At 45.8% G+C, this 18,124-nt stretch overlaps 1 protein-coding gene across 1 annotated transcript in view; it reads left to right on the top strand.

Annotated features, from left to right (window-relative positions):
• The window catches only part of Dpys (dihydropyrimidinase), a 77,053-nt gene extending 65,168 nt beyond the window's left edge, over nucleotides 1-11,885 (top strand). Inside the window, exons 8-9 of the mRNA XM_052160961.1 lie at nucleotides 2,673-2,880; nucleotides 11,748-11,885. Of these exons, the coding sequence (XP_052016921.1) occupies nucleotides 2,673-2,880; nucleotides 11,748-11,864 (325 nt within the window). The 3' untranslated portion in view covers nucleotides 11,865-11,885. The remainder of the gene's footprint in view (nucleotides 1-2,672; nucleotides 2,881-11,747) is intronic.
• The last annotated feature ends 6,239 nt before the right edge of the window (nucleotides 11,886-18,124 follow it).

The following is an 18,124-nucleotide window of genomic DNA, read 5'->3' as shown; positions in this document are numbered from 1 at the left end:
TAAGTTTACAACAAAGCCCTCGAATCACAAACCAATCATTTCTTAGCATGGAGAGCCCTCGAATTGCGAGCCAATCAATTTGTACCACTCCATAGTTTTTAGGCCAATCAGTTTAAATTATTAGAGCCCGCTCTTAGTGGACCAATTAGCTTCCTATTTTCTTGGATGTCTATAGCTGCGTGAACTCCTGGATAGGGGTAATGGTGTAAGCAGTTTACAGAAGCAAGATAAGCTTAGCTCATTTCCAGTTACCTTGTGGGGCCTGAATCACCTATTCAAGGCCTTTTTGTCTAGCTCTTAAAGGGCAGGCTCTGGACTGTGACCTTTTACCTAGTTTCTAACAACGAGCACAAAGAGCGGGCTCTGGAATATGAAGTGTTTGGGGCTCCTTAGAAAGCTGGAGTCAGGCTGTATTTTCTATTCTTCCCTATACTATGATAAAACAAACACTAACGTGTTCAGAATAGGACAAAATAAACAAATAGAAGGGGAAAGCCCAAGGAAAGGCACAAGATGTAGACTTGCTAGTTTCCACACTCAGAAATCTCATAAAACCAAAAAAACCAAAGGGCTAAATACATAGACAAAGAACCTGCAGGGTAAAAAGAGAGAAGGAACATATATAAATAAAATAAAAGGGAAGATAAAATTTGAAAAGAAAAAACCCAAGACATGACATTGTAAGATGAAAAACACTTCCAAAGATGCCTGTGGGTTAATTCTCTGGTGGCCATCTATGGCTAGGCACATAAACTACCCTTAAGAGTAGTTTGTTTCCTCAGTGAGATTCCCTTAGAGAAAACCAAATTTTCATTTGCAAGTGGTCTTCAATTAGAGATGGCTTCCGGCTTAGAGATGGGGTGTCCAAGTCTTCCAGATCACCAGCAAGTAAAATTTAACCATTTTGCCTAAAACTACCTCACCAAAGCATCAGTTCAAAAACGTTTTAATTGCCGAACTTCATTTATTTTGCAATATAAACTTAACAGCATTCAGTCTTAACAAAAAATGCCCATCTTAAACATCTTTGAAGACACCAAGTGAATGAGATCCCAGCTAGTGACATTGTAGGATGATTTTAGTCCAGATGAAGACAGGCCTAGAAGAAAGCTCTCCCAGGAAAAAAGGTGCACTTGTTCCTAAATCCTTCATCAATTCTAAGCCTTCTATCTGCCCCATTGAAAGTCAGGGCTTGCCTGCTTCCCTTGTGATCTTTATAAAAAGCCATCTGTCCTTTGAGTCCTCCAATGAAATGGGTTTCTTAGATGATGCATTTATACAGCTGGCCTTCATCCCCTCTGTTCTTGAGAACGCTTTGCTGCTTAAATTGCTTTAAAAAAAAAAAAAAAGGCTTGGTTTTAAGCTCGATTTTGCTAGATTTTATCAACTGGGAAAAGCTTGCGACTTCCCCCCCCCCCCCCCTTCTAGTCTTCATTCTTAGGCTTCAAGAAGCCTTGATCTGACAGGTGCGCCAGAAACAAGGGTCCCAGGAGTCCTAGAGAGCTAGAGAGCTCCAGTATTCATGTAGCCCCCTACAGTAAGAACACAGCTGTAGCCATGAATGGTGGGACGGTGACACCCAGGCTGTGGGAATGTTTGACATACAGGGTAAGGGCTACAGATGTCTGGCCTTCCTCTACGTTGACTCCTTGCTGGTCTTTTCTTTCTTTTGAATCTTTTCTCACCAACACACATTTCATCGTAACTCAGTCTGTAGCCGGTGCCTTCATTTTCCTGTTTAGTAACTGGACCTTTGAGCCAGCCCTCCCCTCCTTCTCAGTATGTGAAGCTCTGGTTGTATTTGTATTTCTTCCTCCTCAGCAGTGATCTTTTCCTCATCCCCTCACTTGTAAGAGCCTTTGTTGTAGCTTGCAAGAACCTGCACTTTTCCTTCTCGGTCTTTACAATAGAGAAGCATTCACACAGTGTATATAAAGTATTCTTTGTAAAGAAATGCTATGTGAGGTAATGTATCAGTTAACTAGCCAGTTAGTCTGTCCATACTGTTTACATCAAAATAACAGATTGCCCACAGCAAACACATAGTTTTATCTTTTGATGTAAAAAGTAAAAATTAAAACGAGCCACTGGGGTTGATAATGAATGTGCAAACATGATACAAAACGCCAAGTGGTTATTTTAACATATGTAGTCCCATTGTTCTCAAATTTCTAATTTGTCATTGACCAGGGGAAATCTTTTGAAATGTATTTCTTTTCTTGATAACTACCAAATTCAATTTAATAACTGTCAAGTAGTAGTTTGCCCGGAAGGCAGGAGTGAGAACGGATTTGGGGACTGACAGAGCCTCGGCTACATCCGTCAAAGTCAACATTCTGCAGAACCGAGCCAGTGTGTTCATCTGTGCTTAGAATGCCTTATAACTAAAAAGTAGGGACGGGGAGGCTGATCTTTGAAATGCTTTTAAAAAATCAATACGCCCTTACCTCAGTCTATCTCTGTCACCATAAAGAGGGGTCTCTTGGGTTTTTCTCTTCAAGAATATGATAACTTTGCAGTAAAATGTCAGCGGCCTGTTCTGTTCTGGAAGCCTCCTCTTACTGAGAGGAAGCCGTGGACTTTGAGTTCAAGTTTTCTTCCCAGTCAGCTGTCTTGTAGAGTTCTGCATTCACCAGTGATGACCTGGGGCTGTTCTGGTTTTACAAACACAGGAGGATCTCAGCCAAAACACATCATCAGGCCGTTAACTTCAACATCTTCGAGGGCATGGTTTGCCATGGGGTGCCCCTGGTGACTATTTCAAGAGGCAAGGTGGTGTATGAAGCAGGTGTCTTCGATGTCACAGCAGGACATGGGAAGTTTATTCCACGCCAACCCTTCGCTGAATACATTTACAAACGAATCAGGCAGCGAGACCAGGTGAGCCGGGCCACGGTGACCAGTGCTGTCCACCCACCTTGGGTGCCAGGTTCGTTATTTATTGTTCATGGTGGTGACACCATGTCAGAGTACGTTTAACATGCTCCTGAAGTATCAAGATTGACCAGAAAAGGACAGGCACATCCCAGCTTTCAGTCAAAGAATTCCTAGGCAGAGGTTTGTCGATGTGTCTCTTATAGTTATCGTGACTTTCTTTTTCAGGGTAGGGCCTATTCTCATTATGTCTGGGTCTTCCAAGAGCCAGGTATCCAGAGTGGGGTTTGTCGGAGAAGCCTGTGAGAGACAGTTAAGGAGCTGGGGGAGTGCTGAGAGGCAAAAATGCAACTCAAGGATGACCTGAGAGACTGAAGAAGCCAGGAAATTGAGGAGCACATTCTAGAGGGCTGGACCGGTCAGATCAGGCTGGGTTCTGTTTAGGGAGAATCTTTAGGCCACCTCTGGGTTGGGTTAGTTAGTTCCTAATGGCACCAGTCATTGGCTGCGAGCTGCTATGGAGGGCGTGGCCTAACCTCAACACTATTATGGGTCTTAGTGCTGCCGCTGTGTGGGGGTGGGGGATGGGGCTGGTGGGGAGGGAGGGGAAGGGGGGGTGGGGAGGTGGAAAATGTTAAAAAAAAAAAAAGTCTTAGTTAAAAATGTTAAACATCGGCCGGGCGGTGGTGGCACATGCCTTTAATCCCAGCGCTTGGGAGGCAGAGGCGGATTTCTGAGTTCAAGGCCAACCTGGTCTACAGACTGAGTTCAGGACAGCCAGGTCTACACAGAGAAACCCTGTCTCAAAAAAACAACCAAAAAAAAAAAAATGTTAAAAATCGTTAGTTAAAAAATCTGCAAGGAGCTTTCTGAGGGTAACCACCCAGGTGTGAGGTGGGGTGGGGTGGGGTGGGGTTGGGGTGGGGTTTGGAAAGGGAGATCTGAATATGCACTCTCCCTTGCCTGCCCCTATCCTGGCAGCACGCCCACCCGCCCCCAGCAAGCCCCCCCCCCCTCCTTCGGTTCTGCTTTCCCACCTGAAAGTTAAACGTCTTAATCAGGTTTAGTTTATACAGTTTTTAAATTCCACTAAATGGACTAAAAGGCCGTTTAAAATTTTTTTAGATGGAAAAATCTAGAACTCTGCATTTTGAGTGTGGGGAGGCAACTCTGTACTCTCGGTTTGCACTAACAAAGTCGCCTAGAGCTGCAGTGGCCGGCCTCACACCTCACAGAGCAGCCTCGTGTTCACAGCAGGCTTCACTCGTGTTCACCCCACCCCCACCCCATCAGAGTCCTTGTAAGGCATGGCTTCCCTCAGGAACTCTTCCCACTTTTCAGATGTGCATTCCCCTCCCACAAAGTTCTCTAGAGGTTTTCCAATTCATTTTATTTAACACCACTGCTCTCTTCAGACACCCCAGAAGAGGGCATCAGAACCCATTACAGATGGCTGTGAGCCACCATGTGGTTGCAGGGAATTGAACTCAGGACCTCCGGGCGAGCAGTCAGTGTTCTGAACCGCCGAGCCATCTCTCCAGCCCTCATTTTGTCTCATTCTTACGGCCGCTTTGATTTCTGTTCTAAGGGCTTGTGAACTTGTTTGACTTAGGGATACCGAGAGTCCTTTACACAAAATGCCTCCACTTTTCAAATAATTTCCTAAAGTTTCGCTTAGGTAAACCAGTGCTCTTAAATGTTTTAAATTCCTCCCAAATGCCACAAAATTACTTTTATCTTCCCCAATCTCCACCCCTCCCCTATTTCATGCTGGGTAACCCCTGAGAACCCCACAGTTCTCAGTCAGCACAGCCAGTGCTTAAGATGGTGTTGAGTTTGCTGTGGGGTTAATTTAGAACTGTGGACCCTGGCAGGTAATAGGTGGTGACTGTGAGGACCCTGGGGCCTTTCTGCTGGATTGTGTGCTAAGAAGAAGCAGTGCTAACATTTAACGAGGAGGCATTCCTGAAGACCAACTGTGACAGCACAGTGAAATGAATGAGTATTCAAGCCATTACAGCCTTAAGAGCATTTGCTGATCTTTTAGAGGACCCAAGTTCTGTTCCCAGCAGTCCCATCAGTTGGCTGGCCACCCCTGTACCTTCAGCTCCGAGGGATCTGATGCCACCTTCTAACTTCCATGAGTACCTTCACCCGTGTGACAGACACGTAACGATAGGAAATTAAAATAAAGAGCTGGCTCCGCAGTTAAGAGAATGCATTGCTATGTTGGAGGCCATGGTTCAGCAGCTGGTGGGCTCCTCACCAACTGCAGCTCCAGTTCCAGGGGATTGGATACACTCCATCCACTGCCTTACCCAGGCAACAGGCATGCACACAGCACACAGACACACATGTAGGAAAAATAGTTATACTCAAAATATTTTTCAAAAAATGTAAATACAAAATAAAAGACACCAGAAAGAGAGGCTTTTTTTTTTTTAAAAAATATTTTTAGTTTGGAATAAAAGCAGCTAATCTTTCCCACAACCTTTTCAATAGAAAAGGAGACATTGAAAGTACTTGAATTTTGCATAAAAAGGCATTCAAAGAAGAGCTTTAACAGGAAGGAAAGAGAAACAAAAGAAATAAAGGAAAGACAAAGTAGTATTTCAAGTTTCCTGAAAGAGAAGTTGCATATTATTAATTTTTTACCAAACACAAAAACTCTTTAATTTCAAATGCATTATGTCCCTGGACTTTTTCTGTATTTAGAGTATAATAATTTTCAACAAATATTGAAAATATGAGCCTTCCTTGAGCTATTCTCTCTCTGTCTCTCTCTGTCTCTGTCTCTGTCTGTCTCTCTCTCTCTCTCTCTCTCTCTCTCTCTCTCTCTCTGGTATTAGGCAACTGCAACCTTTTCTGGAGCAAACAGTCACATTGTACTTTAGAGAGAAATCAGAACAGTGTCCTGGAGAAATATATGGTTTCAGGATACTGCTGCCAAAGCTTTTAAACTCCTTGTATCTTTGAAGTGATAAGCCTAATTTTCCTTCTAGATAAGAGAAAATTGAGTGGATGACTGTCTGGGCTCTTGAAATGGGTATTTTCCATCTTCAGCATTATAGTTTGTCAATGTCTCTCTCAAGGTGGTAGTGTGAGAAAGTCATTTAGCTCATGTCACCACCTACCATACAGTCCTGATTAGCTGGGTTGATGGCTAATAAACCTCGAAGGTGGAGCATCTGCTGGAGCTGCCTCTGGCTTGAAAAAGACACTTAGGTGCATCTCTGTCCAGTCCTCAGTCACTGACGTCAGTTTGGCAGCCAGGAAGGAGATGAAAGGGCACACTTGCATACCAGGAGTGGGCAACCACTACAACCTGGATGTTAAAGATGGAAAGGAAAGAAAGAGGTGTGTGTGTGGGGGGGGGGGGGGGGGCGCTTGCTGTTAAGACCCACCAAACCACTACTGCATGAAAGGTACTTTCTCTTAGAATTTGAGATCCTCCAAAATCCAAGACTTTTTAAGAGTTGGCTTGAAACACTGGGGAACTTCAAAAGTCCAATTTTAAAGCTAGGAATGCCCAACCAAAACACTTCAAAATTTAAAAGATGTCTAGTCTCTAGCGTTTTGAGGGTCATTCAACCTGTGTTCTTTCTTTGCTTTACCGAACCATTCAACATCGTTTTTTTGCCAGTAATATTTATTGACCATCACTTAGGTTTTGTAGTTTAATTCTGGTTTCATAATTAACCCTGGAGAGAAATGGTAGTGGTTCTATTTTATAGATTAAGAAATTGAGGCTCACTATAAAGCCCTGCTCAGTGTGTAGCCCCGCCTCCTATCTCTCAATGGGTTCTCAGTCTTCCCTTTGCAGGGGAGGGGCTCACTTCAGCTAACAAACTTAAGCAGGAAGCTCAGTGTCGCTGCACTGCCCTTGGGCAATAGTTCACTGCATATTTTAAGAATTATAAAGTACATATGTTTTTATTGTTGAGCCTCTTCTGTTGAATCCAGGGCTGCTCACGTTGTAGTGACTCATGGGAAAACACTAGGTGGCTCAACTTAATGTGTCTAAAAACCCACCTCCCCTAAAATTCACTAGAGGCAGGCTGAATTTTTTTATCAAGGGGCTGTCATCTTGCTCTCCATGGTATCAGTCATCTATTGAGGTTGGAGGGGTCTTTTCGATTGTTCTTGCCATCTTCGGAAAATCTGGCATCCCTTCATTTTTCACTCTCAGATAATACAGTCACATTTTCTATCAATTTACATGTTCCTCTTCGCCTGATCAACTAGCCAGAAAGCGTTTCTGTAATTATGTAGATATAATGATGATTGCAATTAATGTTTATTCATAGCACTGCATATAATTCTCATTTTGTCTTTCTATTAACACATCACAATGACAATCATAATTAAATATGATGAACTCAAATTGAACTCTCATCTGCTAAAATAATCCACCCATATTCCATCAAGTGAGGGGCTAATTTTGCTTTCCATGGCACTTAGGAAGCCCTTTCACGTGCATTTACCTTCAAACCGTCTTATTGGATCTCGGTACTCCTGAGATGGAAACTACCGGTGCTGAAGTATGATTGCCAAATCTCGGGGAGACAGCATGACCTGTACCAGATATGTCCTCAGGTCCCAGTGTCTTGAGATGCAACTTGAGAGAGAGCTGTTCAATAATTTTAAATAATGTTGCTCTCAATAGAATGATAAACAGTTCCCAGAGGCTTACTATCCATGCACCCTTCCTTCATTTCACAAACACTGTTGATCATTAGGAAGATTCAAGGTTCCCAGGAAGGCAGCTGTCATTGATCCCAAAGGCCTCTTTTTACTCCAGCTCCTAGTGTGTAAGTCCTCCGTTGTGACCCACTTTTACACTCCTCTCTGCTGTGGTTTCCTAGTTATTTGGATGGAAGAATGTGGAATGGGAGAGATGAAGGCTGAAGATCAAGTTAAGGGTCATCAAGTATAGATTTACATTCCCAAGCCCAAGGTCACCAAGGCAACCATGGGACAGCGAGAGAAAAGGGGTCTTACTGATGCTCAGGGAGCCCAGCACTCAAAGAACAAGTAAAAGCAAAACTACCCGGGGAGCTGGAGAAAGCTGGCTTGCAAGGCAGAGCAAGCGAGAGCAAAAGTCCCTAAAGCAGGAGTTCGAATCCACTTACCGGGTTCAACCAGATCAGCTCAGCCTTCATCCAGGCCCAAGTGCTTTGTGCTTCAGCAAAAAATCTGCTGGAATTAAGTATCTTTTGAGCAGAAGACATTGGGATGAAGTCTGTGAACCAATACCGTAATCGATGCCTGGTCCCGCTGAATCTGGGCTCTGTATTATGCTGATATTTCATATTTCACATGGAAATTTGTCATTGTGACTAGAGGAGAGGATCAAGACTCAATTTTTTTTTAAAGTGTTAGGTTCCATTTATTTAAAAAAAAAATGTTCACCTGGGCAGTGCTGCAGAGTGAGCGCCATTTTGTCACAGTGAATATCCCTTGAGGCTCTGAGAAGTCCATAGAGCAGGAAGTCAGAAGGAACGTCTACCAAGACCCAGCACAGGGTCCAGCCAGGACAGAGCTTACCCACCTCGAAGGAAAGGAAAATATCAAAAGGCTAACATTTCTGGGAAGCTGGAGGCTAGACCTTCATTGTCATAGATTCCTGCTCACTTATCCGATGGTGTGAAAGGTTGTGCAGTCTAGGGTGGCAAGAGGTGTTGATTTATTTCTAAGGTGGAAATGAGTGTAGGAGTGGCCACTGTCTCCTTATCATTCTGGTAGAAAACCAGGCTTTAGGATCCCTGGTGGAGGAGTTGGAGAAGGGACTGAAGGAGCTGCAGCCCCATGAAGGGACCTACACTGTCAACTGGCCAGAACCTGCCCACCCCCAGAGCTCCCAGGGACTGGACCACCAACTAAAGAGTACACATGGAGGGACCCATGGCTCCGGCCACATATGTGGCAGAGGATGGCCTTGTTGGCATAAGTGGGAGGAGAGGTCCTTGGGCCTGAGGGGGTTTGATGCCCCAGTGTAGGGGTAATGCCAGGAAGGAAAGACAGGAGTGGGTGAGTGGGTGGGGGAGCACCCTCATAGAGTCAGAGGAAGGGGGGATGGGATAGGCGATTTTCAAAGGGGAGACCTGGAAAGGGGAAAACATTTGAAATGTCAATAAAAATAATATCCAATTAGAAAAAAGAAAATTAGTCTTTGTCCACCCAAAGTGTCTGAGACAGATAAACAGTAGAACCTCAGTCTGGCCCTGGCTGGCAAGACTGAGACATAGATCGTGTGACTAGAGAGGGGACTACCAGGCTACATGATGTCCAGAGACCTGACCAGGGCAGTGACTGGACAGCTGGAAAGCAATTATTAGATACCAGGTGACCTGAGACCTGGACATTGAATGCAGTTAATTAGCAAGAAAGAGCAGCCCTGAAAGTAATATGTGGTGCTGGGTGCAACAAAAGAGCTTGGGGAAAATGGAGTCAGTCTTGACCAGAACACCTCACACAAGAAGAAAGGGGGCTTATCCGAAAAACACTCTGACTCTCCCTCCAAAGATCATTGTCCTCATAGTTTTGGCATATTGCTTATATTTATCATTATGAAACAACAGAGGAGTCTATCAAGCTCCATTCTTCTTAGAGAGACAGACAAGGCAAAAGCGATTGCAGAACAGAGTAGTGTGTGTACCTAAGAGTCCCCATGGGAGAGAAGGCTACAGCTTCAGGTCTGGCGTTTACCTGGGCTGAGCTATAAATGACAAACCAAAGGGAAAGCAAAGGTTAGGCATCCTAGTTCGGCATGAGTCTGGTGTAGGTCCTGAGCCTGCAGCTGGGATCCATGGAAGGGCTGTTTAGAGCAGCTGACCAGCCTGTAGATGAGCAGTTCTCAAGCTGTGGGTCACAACCCTTTGAAGAGACCAGCTAAGACCATTAAATATTTACATTATGATTCATACCAGTCACAAAATTACAGTTGTGAAGTAGCAATGAAAATAATTTTATGACTATGTGAGGAGCTGTATGGAAGGGCTGTGGCATTAGGAAGGTGGAGAACCACTGCTCTAAAACAAGCCCACCATGAATGAGGAGAACCCAGCACACTTGGTGCTGTGGTCTGTTCCAAAGCCGCTCAGGACACATAGAAAGGTAACAAGGGAACACTGCAAAGTAGTTAAGGTAGGAAGGGGAAGGCAGAGCAAGGTCTTGGAGATACACACAAATTCATGGCTAAATGTCCACCCACTGTGCTAGTTCCCCCAGAGCAGTCACTGAAACACACCATGGGGCTAGCCAAGAGGAACAGAGAGAAAAGCAAGGCCCACAAGCAGTAGGCAAGAGAGGGTGAAAAGAGGAAATCTTGGTTTGCTTGCAGGACCTGGGTTACAGAAGCTTACGATGTTGGGTGCCTTATCCCATTTCAGAATTGTCTTGCTTTGGAAGATAACTACATAGGGTTCAGCCTACTGTGACTGTAAAACACGAAAAAAACAAGGATGCCCCAGCGCCCCACGCCTTGGAAGGCGACACACAAATCACTTGAGAGAAATGGTCTTGATGCAATAGCAAGAAGATTTTTATTCCAGAGCTCTGGGGTCCACAGTCGTACACTGTGCAGGGGTAGAGGACTGTGGGACCCCTAGTGCTGAATCAGGACAGCTTTTATGGGTTTGTAACAAAGCCCGCGAATCACAAACCAGTTATTTCTTAGCATCGAAAGCCCGCGTAGTGCAAGCCAATTGATTTGTACCACTCCATAGTTTTTAGGCCAATCAGTTTAAATTATCTGAGCCTGCGCTTCATGGACCAATTAGTTCTTAACTAAGGTCAGGCTCTGGAATGCGACCTCTCACCTCGTTTCTAACAAAGAGCTGGGTCTGGAACTTCTGACTTTTGGGGGTCATTAGAGTGTTAGGCTATATTTTTTATCCTTTTGTGACAGCTAGAGCCCCAAGAGGGAGAAGCACAGGGGTAAAAACCTGAGATGAAGGAGGTAGGCAGAGACCCTGGGGTTAGGTAAGTTTAGAGTTTCAGATGTGACATCTCCAAGTGACCAGAGCATCACTTGAGTGGCACACGTGGGAGATTGATGCTGTCTGGCTCTCTGGAGATGACAATAGAACCAGAATGAAAGTGAGTTATGATAGGAAACAAGCACAGTCTCTGATGGACCCAGGACAGATGTGAGGCAGGGGGCAGGGGGGAGAGGGCAAGGGGAGGGGGGCAGGGGAGGGGGCAGGGGGCGGGGGCAGGAGGCAGAGGCAGAGGCACTCACTCACTGTCTGGTACTCCAAACGTGCTTCCAGAATGGGAGAGAGGGGCTACAGGGAACGGTGTGAGGCCAGGTGGAACAATTCCTCGCTTTCTTTCTTTTTCCTAGGAAATTTTTGCTTATGTATATTGGTCTTAGAAAATGTGTAGACACATCCATGTACACATGTGTGTACACGTATATGTACTCATGCATGTATATAGATTCAGGTTAAGACCCAAAGTTGACCTCCTATGCCTTTCTCTGTTATTCTGCCACTTTTATTTAATGAGGGAAGGTCTCTCAGTTGAACCCAGACTCACCGATCTAGCTAGCCAGCTTGTCTGGAGAGCCCTGTCTCTGCTTCCCCAGGGCTGGAACTACAAGCAGTCCCTACCTGCCTAACTTCTACCTGGGTTCCTAGAATACAACTCTAATCCCCAAGCTTGAGTGGCAGGCACTTTATCCACTGAGCCATCTCCCCGGCCCTCCTGGGTCTTTCTGTGATGCAGATAATACCCAACTGGGAGGAAACCCAGAGGGTAAGAGGGTAGGCTGCATGTGATATATACTCAGTTACTGCTCTCAATTCACACTAACTTTACTCTTCAAGCGAGTAAAGCACAAGAGAGAAATGAAGTGCGTTCTGTTTCAGACCTGCACACCCATGCCAGTGAAGCGTGCACCCTACAAGGGAGAAGTCATCATACTGAAACCCAGAGGGACAAAAGAAGATGACGGGGCTGGAACCAGGATGCAGGGCCACTCCTGATCTGGATGCTGCGGCTAAGGAAGTGTGAAGTAAGTGTTCTGACTCAAGGGAGCGTGGGTGACCAGCACGTGGTGACCAGCACATCACACTGGTAGCTTTCTTCCCAGGCTTCTGAAGAGTCCAGAGCCTCCAGGTAGAAGGAACTCTGGTAAAGGCCTTGAGAGTTAGAACATTAGATGGGCCTTGATGAAATAGGCCTTGAGCTAGCAAAAGATCCATTCTGTAGAATGTTCGAAAACCCAAGAGAATCTTCTCTGGGTGCAAAGCAGCAGGCAATTCCGCCGGGAGGCCTGCCTGCTGTACTAAAAAGCATGCCCCATGGTCAATGTCTGAAAACCAACCAGGACTTAATGCCGAAAAAGATGAGTCTTTGTATCGTAAATGCAGCTGTGTTCTATGATTTAGAATGCATGGGACAAATGAATGCAAATGAGGAAATAAAGGCAAGTTACACAGTTTTTGAGAAAGTTTTTCTAGAAGTATTTGGCAGTGTTGACACGGACTTTCTGGAGGAGTGTAAATCTCAGTACAGGAAGACTTTGAAGCACGCTCTAGTTGCATGATGCCCCTGACGTGCAGAGCTTTCTGCTTTGAAACTCCCACTATTTCCCTTCATTTTTCTGTTTCTTTCCCTCCATTGTTTTCTGTTGCTTCTCTGCCAAATTGGTATTAAAGGGCAATGCTACAGTTTTAGAGTCTCTATGAGCTCACTTCCACTGACTCAGCAAAAGGCACATTTTCACCATTTGATGGTTATACTTGTGGTGTGTATTTATATGCGTCAACATGTAGCAGTTTGGGAGAGTCTTACACTAGCAGGCATGACCAGTTTACAACCTGTGGGTCAAAGGTTGCTTGTACAGCCTAACCCAGAATCAGTTGTTTTTCTGGGAACTTGATTGTATGCTTCTTGAGTGTAAACTTTAGAGAGGACAAATGTCACAGAGCGATGTCACAGGATCAGACGCTACTGTTAGAAGTTGACTGGATGGATGGAGGTATAGTGCATGCCCTTGGAGTAAAAGACTCCCGAATCCTGGGAAATTTTCACTCAAGTCTTAGGATAGGACGACACCCCCAAAATTCACGAGAGGCCATTCTTGATGCAAATACATGAGGTTTAATTCTCCAGTGCACTGGGCCGCTCTTGTGTCCCCGAGCAAGGACAGAGGAGTTTGACCCCAGCAGCTACCGCTGGGGTTTTTTAAAGAAACAGATCATAAAGAAAAAGGGAAGGGGATGCTTAGGCTGTAATCTATGTCATAAGGAATGGGGAGATCAGCGGCAATTCATGGCTCAGCGGAAGGTTACAGGTCATCTTGGGCAAACACAGTTACTTTGAGCCGGGATGGGTCCTTGAAGCAAGGGGAGTGCTCGCCCTTGCAGCTGGAGGGAGTGCGGAGGGAGTGCCGGTCTCGGGGGAGTGCTATCTTAAGGTTGACAGTTTTCTAAGTTGCACTGTGTCTAGGCTAATTGTTAGTGGTCTCTCAGGAGCACTGCTGGACGCAGGTCTGGTTTTTGGCATACTCTGGCACTGCACACAGTCCCATTTGACGACCTGGGCACCGCTGCTTAAGCCTGTGACCACGGGGATTTGGATAATAAGCGCTGGAACATGGCAGACCAGGCTCCCGTGTGAGAGGGCTCTCTCATTGCTGAACATTCTCTCTCTCTCTCTCTCTCTCTCTCTCTCTCTCTCTCTCTCTCTCTCTGTAACACGACCAGCCTCAAGCTTCAGAGGTTCTGTCATTTCCCCATTTCAGGAATTATTCCTGTGATTCAGAAAGATTATATTTAAAATTCTGGAGATTAGCAAGAGAACGGGATGTGATCACATGGTACCTGGAGCTTCTGGAGGAGCCGGCTTAGTGTTTACTTTGATTATAACGTTTCTTGGCACTAGCTTGAATCCAGTGTCTCTTTGTGAGGGAGAATGTTACACTGAGTGTCTTTTTTTCTCTTCAAAGGCAAACGCAGAGCAAAGGTCCTGAAGCTCAGCTCTCCTCCCCTCCCCACTGTGCTGCCAGCCCCAGGAGCAGCTCCTGCTATTTCAATTCCCCAAGATCCTTTAGGAAAAATCATCCCTCTAGGCCTCTTTGATTTTTCTCTCAGAAGCAATAGCTGTCTGCCTCACTGTGCCTTTGTTGCTGTAGAAGATTGAAGATATAAATGAACATTATTGGGATGAGACGTCTGCATGAAGCTTCATTGAAGATTCCTTTCAGACGCCATCTTTCCTTACACTAGATTTGTTTCTTTGGATTTTTAAAGATTTCTTTGCAGTGTAAAGGCTTTGTTCGTTTGTTTTGTTTTAATGTCTACATTTGTTTGAAAAAAGTCACTGTGATTCTACATTTCATTGCAACTAATAAACATTGGGAGCTCCATTCTGTATTCTGTGTCTGAGTTCCATGTGTGTCCTTCTATCTGGTGGGTGGGACTAGGACCCTGAGGGTTGGTCTTGAGGAGAGAACATGATTTCTTGGGTATCAGTGTCACCTGTCAGTCAAGTCCCATGATGTGGTCTAAAGAAACCAGATCCAGTACTCCACCATTAAAGGAGTCTGAGGCAAAATATCTAATCCCATGGATGGATTCAGGACTTGAGAGGATCAAATGGAACTGGCATCATTTGAGGATCTCACATTGATCTGTTCCTCCCAAGCTCTTTCTTGTCATGGTCCCTCTGTACAGCAAAGCTGGCCTTCTCTTTGCATGTACACACAGTCCAGCATACTAGCCCAGGAGAGGATGTGTGCTTCCTGTAAGGAACAATAGTCAGAGCTCAGCTTCATTTGTTCTGAGCACACAGAAGAAAGGAGGGTGAGCTGCACCTGAAGAGAAATCCTCAGCTCAGTTAAACTGCAAACCTTTCCCCCCTCAGGTTAAAAGATGCTGCAAAATGTTTTATTATTTTTTTCCTCCATATACTTTGACAGACAAAGACATTAGAACACAGACGCCCTTACCAGTGGGTGAGTGAGCTGCTTTCTTACCCACAAGTCAGTGCTCACACATGATTTACTGTTCATGGGAAATGTCACATCTCCTGGAGGCTTTCCAAAGTAGGTTGGTCTTTCTTTGATGCAGCGCCATGGTGGTGGGGCCAGCATCCACTCCATCACTGCGCCTTACCTCCTGCCGCATACGGTGACCCTTTGTATCTGGGTATTCCACACAGCGTTTACTTCATTCACATCAGGGGATAAAAAGTGATCAAGAGGTGGGTTCTAGTGTAAGGGAGGGTGAGCATGGGTAGTTAATGTGATGTCATCCTAGATAAGTAAGGTCAGCATCCTCAGATTTCGGAATCCACACTGCTGAAGCCAATTCCCCATGCACACTCAGTGAGGGACTGAGATAGTTCACTTCTCTGTCTTGTCCCTCCTCCCTCCTCCCTCCTCCCTCCTCCCTCCTCCCTCCTCCCTCCTCCCTCCTCCCTCCTCCCTCCTCCCTCCTCCCTCCTCCCTCCTCCCTCCTCCCTCCTCCCTCCTCCCTCCTCCCTCCTCCCTCCTCCTTTCTCCCTCCTCCCTCCTCTCTCCTCCCTCCTCCCTCCAGAAGCTGAAAGCCCCTTCAGGGAGGAGCTTGTCTGGCTCACTGGCCCTCCCTCATCCCAGCAATGTGTGGTCAGTTATGGGCACTCAGTGGATACTTTACAGTTTTTAAACAAGAGAGGAAATAAAGGAATTCCTGCCCAGTTCTTCAGTGGATACAGACAAAGAGAGGGAGTCTTCAAGGTAACAGACACAAATCCTGGAACTACACAACTCTCAAGGAGAGAGGGAAGTAACCAGAGGATTCCGTGGGCCCCAGCAAAGTCGTTGGAAATGTGTCTGGGATTCCCTTTGCATTTTCCAGATGGCCTGTGAGACCAAGCTCCTTTTCGTTATGAAGTTTGATTGATCTTCCTAAACCTTAGTTTCTTCATTTACATGACAAAAAACCAACCCCAAGAGTTTCCACAGGGTACCTTGAGGCCCATGATATTCAAGCCCTACACAGTCTGCAAACACCAGCGCCCAGTGCTGGCAAGGTGATGCGTCAATAAAAATGGCGGTCCAGAAAGCCTAGGCTGTTTGTCCTTTCCTTGAAGCTCATGACACCTGGTAGTGCCAACCCCTTAATGGTGGCAGAAGAATGGAAGCTATGAAAAGGGAGGTGGTGCAAGTCCAGGCACAAGATGAGGGCATTCAGTCATCTTGGAGGCATCAGTGGGCATGAAGGCCAGGCTGTGGGCCCCATTAGCGGAATGAGCAGGGATACATATGGACGCATGGGAGATGAAACATGGTGGCATGCACCTCTCAGCCGGAACAGACAAAGAGAGGGAGTCTTCAAGTTCTACTCTTCTCCCGCTATAGGAAGAGTAGAACTGTCAGCTTGTAGAAGGCTGGAAGGTGGTTAAATCTGTGTTTGAACCAGCCGAGCAAGACATAGAAATATCCTAAGTTTCAGTTCTTCTTCTATTGATAAAAGGCAGTAGCTAAGATCATTTTCTATGCAAGAATAGTTAAAGACTAATGTCTTAGTTAGGGTTCCTATTGCTGCAATGAAACACCATGACTAAAAAGCAATTTGGGGAGAAAAGGGTTTATCTGGAGCCCACCACTGGAGAAAGTCAGGGCAGGAACCTGGAGGCAGCAGCTGGTGCAGGGGCCCTGGAGGAGCACTGCTCACTGGCTTGACTTCCCATGGCTTGCTTAGCCTGCTGTCTTATAGAATCCAGGTCCACCAGCCCAGTGATGGCACCAGCCACAATGGGGGGCGCTCCCTCCTTGATCACTAATTCAGAAAATGCATTACAGCTGGATCAACTGAGGCTCCTTCCTCTCTGATGACTTTAACATCTGTCAAGTTGATACAACTAAGATACTATGTATAATGCCCTGGTGCTCTGTGTCAGTCTGGAGACATCTGCTTCTGTCCTTCCTCCCCCTGGATTTCCCCCTCTTCTTTTCCAACTACCTAAAGCTGGCACCCAAAGAAGCTTTATCATACACAATATAATAATTAGATTTCCTTTTGTCAAACCTATTCTTTCCTTTTACTTCTTTCTGGAAAATATCGGGGGACAAGTCTAATAAACAGAGCTACCCTGCCATCATTTATCGAGAGCCTGCCATTCTCGGGGCACCGAACCCGACCCTTCCTTTTAGTTGCCACTGGTCCTGAAAAGCTTCACAGAACAGCCCAGGAAGCAGCTTGGGGAGTCTGCGTTGGAGGAATGGAGTTATCTTGGGAATAAGAGGCAGTGAATGAGAAGGTTATGCAGCATAACAAAAGCGAACTCAGCACGAACAGCGATGTGTGTTCACAGTAGGGGCTGCATCGGTTATAAGAGCCGTGGATGGTGAATCGGTGGTGCTTGTAAACTTACAAAGTGCGTGGGGCCTGGCCCTCAGACTCTGAGACAAGGATGTTTGCATAAAAGCTAGAAAGACAGAGCATATTAACTGGGCGTTTTCAAACTGTTTGTTTGTTTTGTTATTTTGCCTTATAATAGAACGTAGTCTCCAGAAGAACACAGGACCTCTGGGTTTTTCTCTAATGAAACCTTAATTGTGCTCAATAGTCTCTAAATGGTAACCCCCTATTAGTCCTTTATTATATTATGTGCCTGCACCAGGGCTGCAAGGATTCTATCTGTGTGAATTCTATCTCCTTGTTCAGTCTACAAGCTTCTGAGAAGGCATTGCTCCTAGTTAACAACAAGAAAGCCAAAACTCAGAGAGGCTTCATAATTGCCCAGAGTGTTGGTGACTCAAGATGCAAATCCCAGTCTACTTGTAAACAACGGTTGTAATGCAAATGTTGTGTTACAAATGTAAGTCAGATGGCTCTCCATCCCCAAAACAGGACACACAAAGAAACAAGAGAGGGACACCCAAAGATTCTCAGAGAGGACAGAGTTCCTTTCCACCTGAAACAATATCTATCCAGCTACTGCTAGCTCTGGACACCGTGTTTTATGGCTGTTTAGGTTCCAATAGCTAGCACCGATCAGCAGGGACCATGGCCAGGGGACTGAGTCACTGTGGAGAGGCAGTCAGCAGCAGAGTCTAAGGGATGTGGTGAAGCAGAGGCGGGGCAGCCATCACAGAGCCAGAAAGGAGAGAGCGAGAGAGCGCCTGGCACCTTATACAGCCTGTGCCATTCCCCTGTCACTGCAAAGCCCTGGGAAGGGACTGCAGGAAAGCCGGTGTCACCACAATCTGCTGGCTACCTGGGGTGCACCCAGCTCCCTCAGCCTGCCCCCTCCC

Source organism: Apodemus sylvaticus, chromosome 17, assembly GCF_947179515.1.
Source record: "Apodemus sylvaticus chromosome 17, mApoSyl1.1, whole genome shotgun sequence".
Lineage (NCBI taxonomy): Eukaryota > Metazoa > Chordata > Mammalia > Rodentia > Muridae > Apodemus > Apodemus sylvaticus.
The sequence above is the reverse complement of the archived record's forward strand: the minus strand, read 5'-3'. Positions and strand labels throughout refer to the sequence as shown.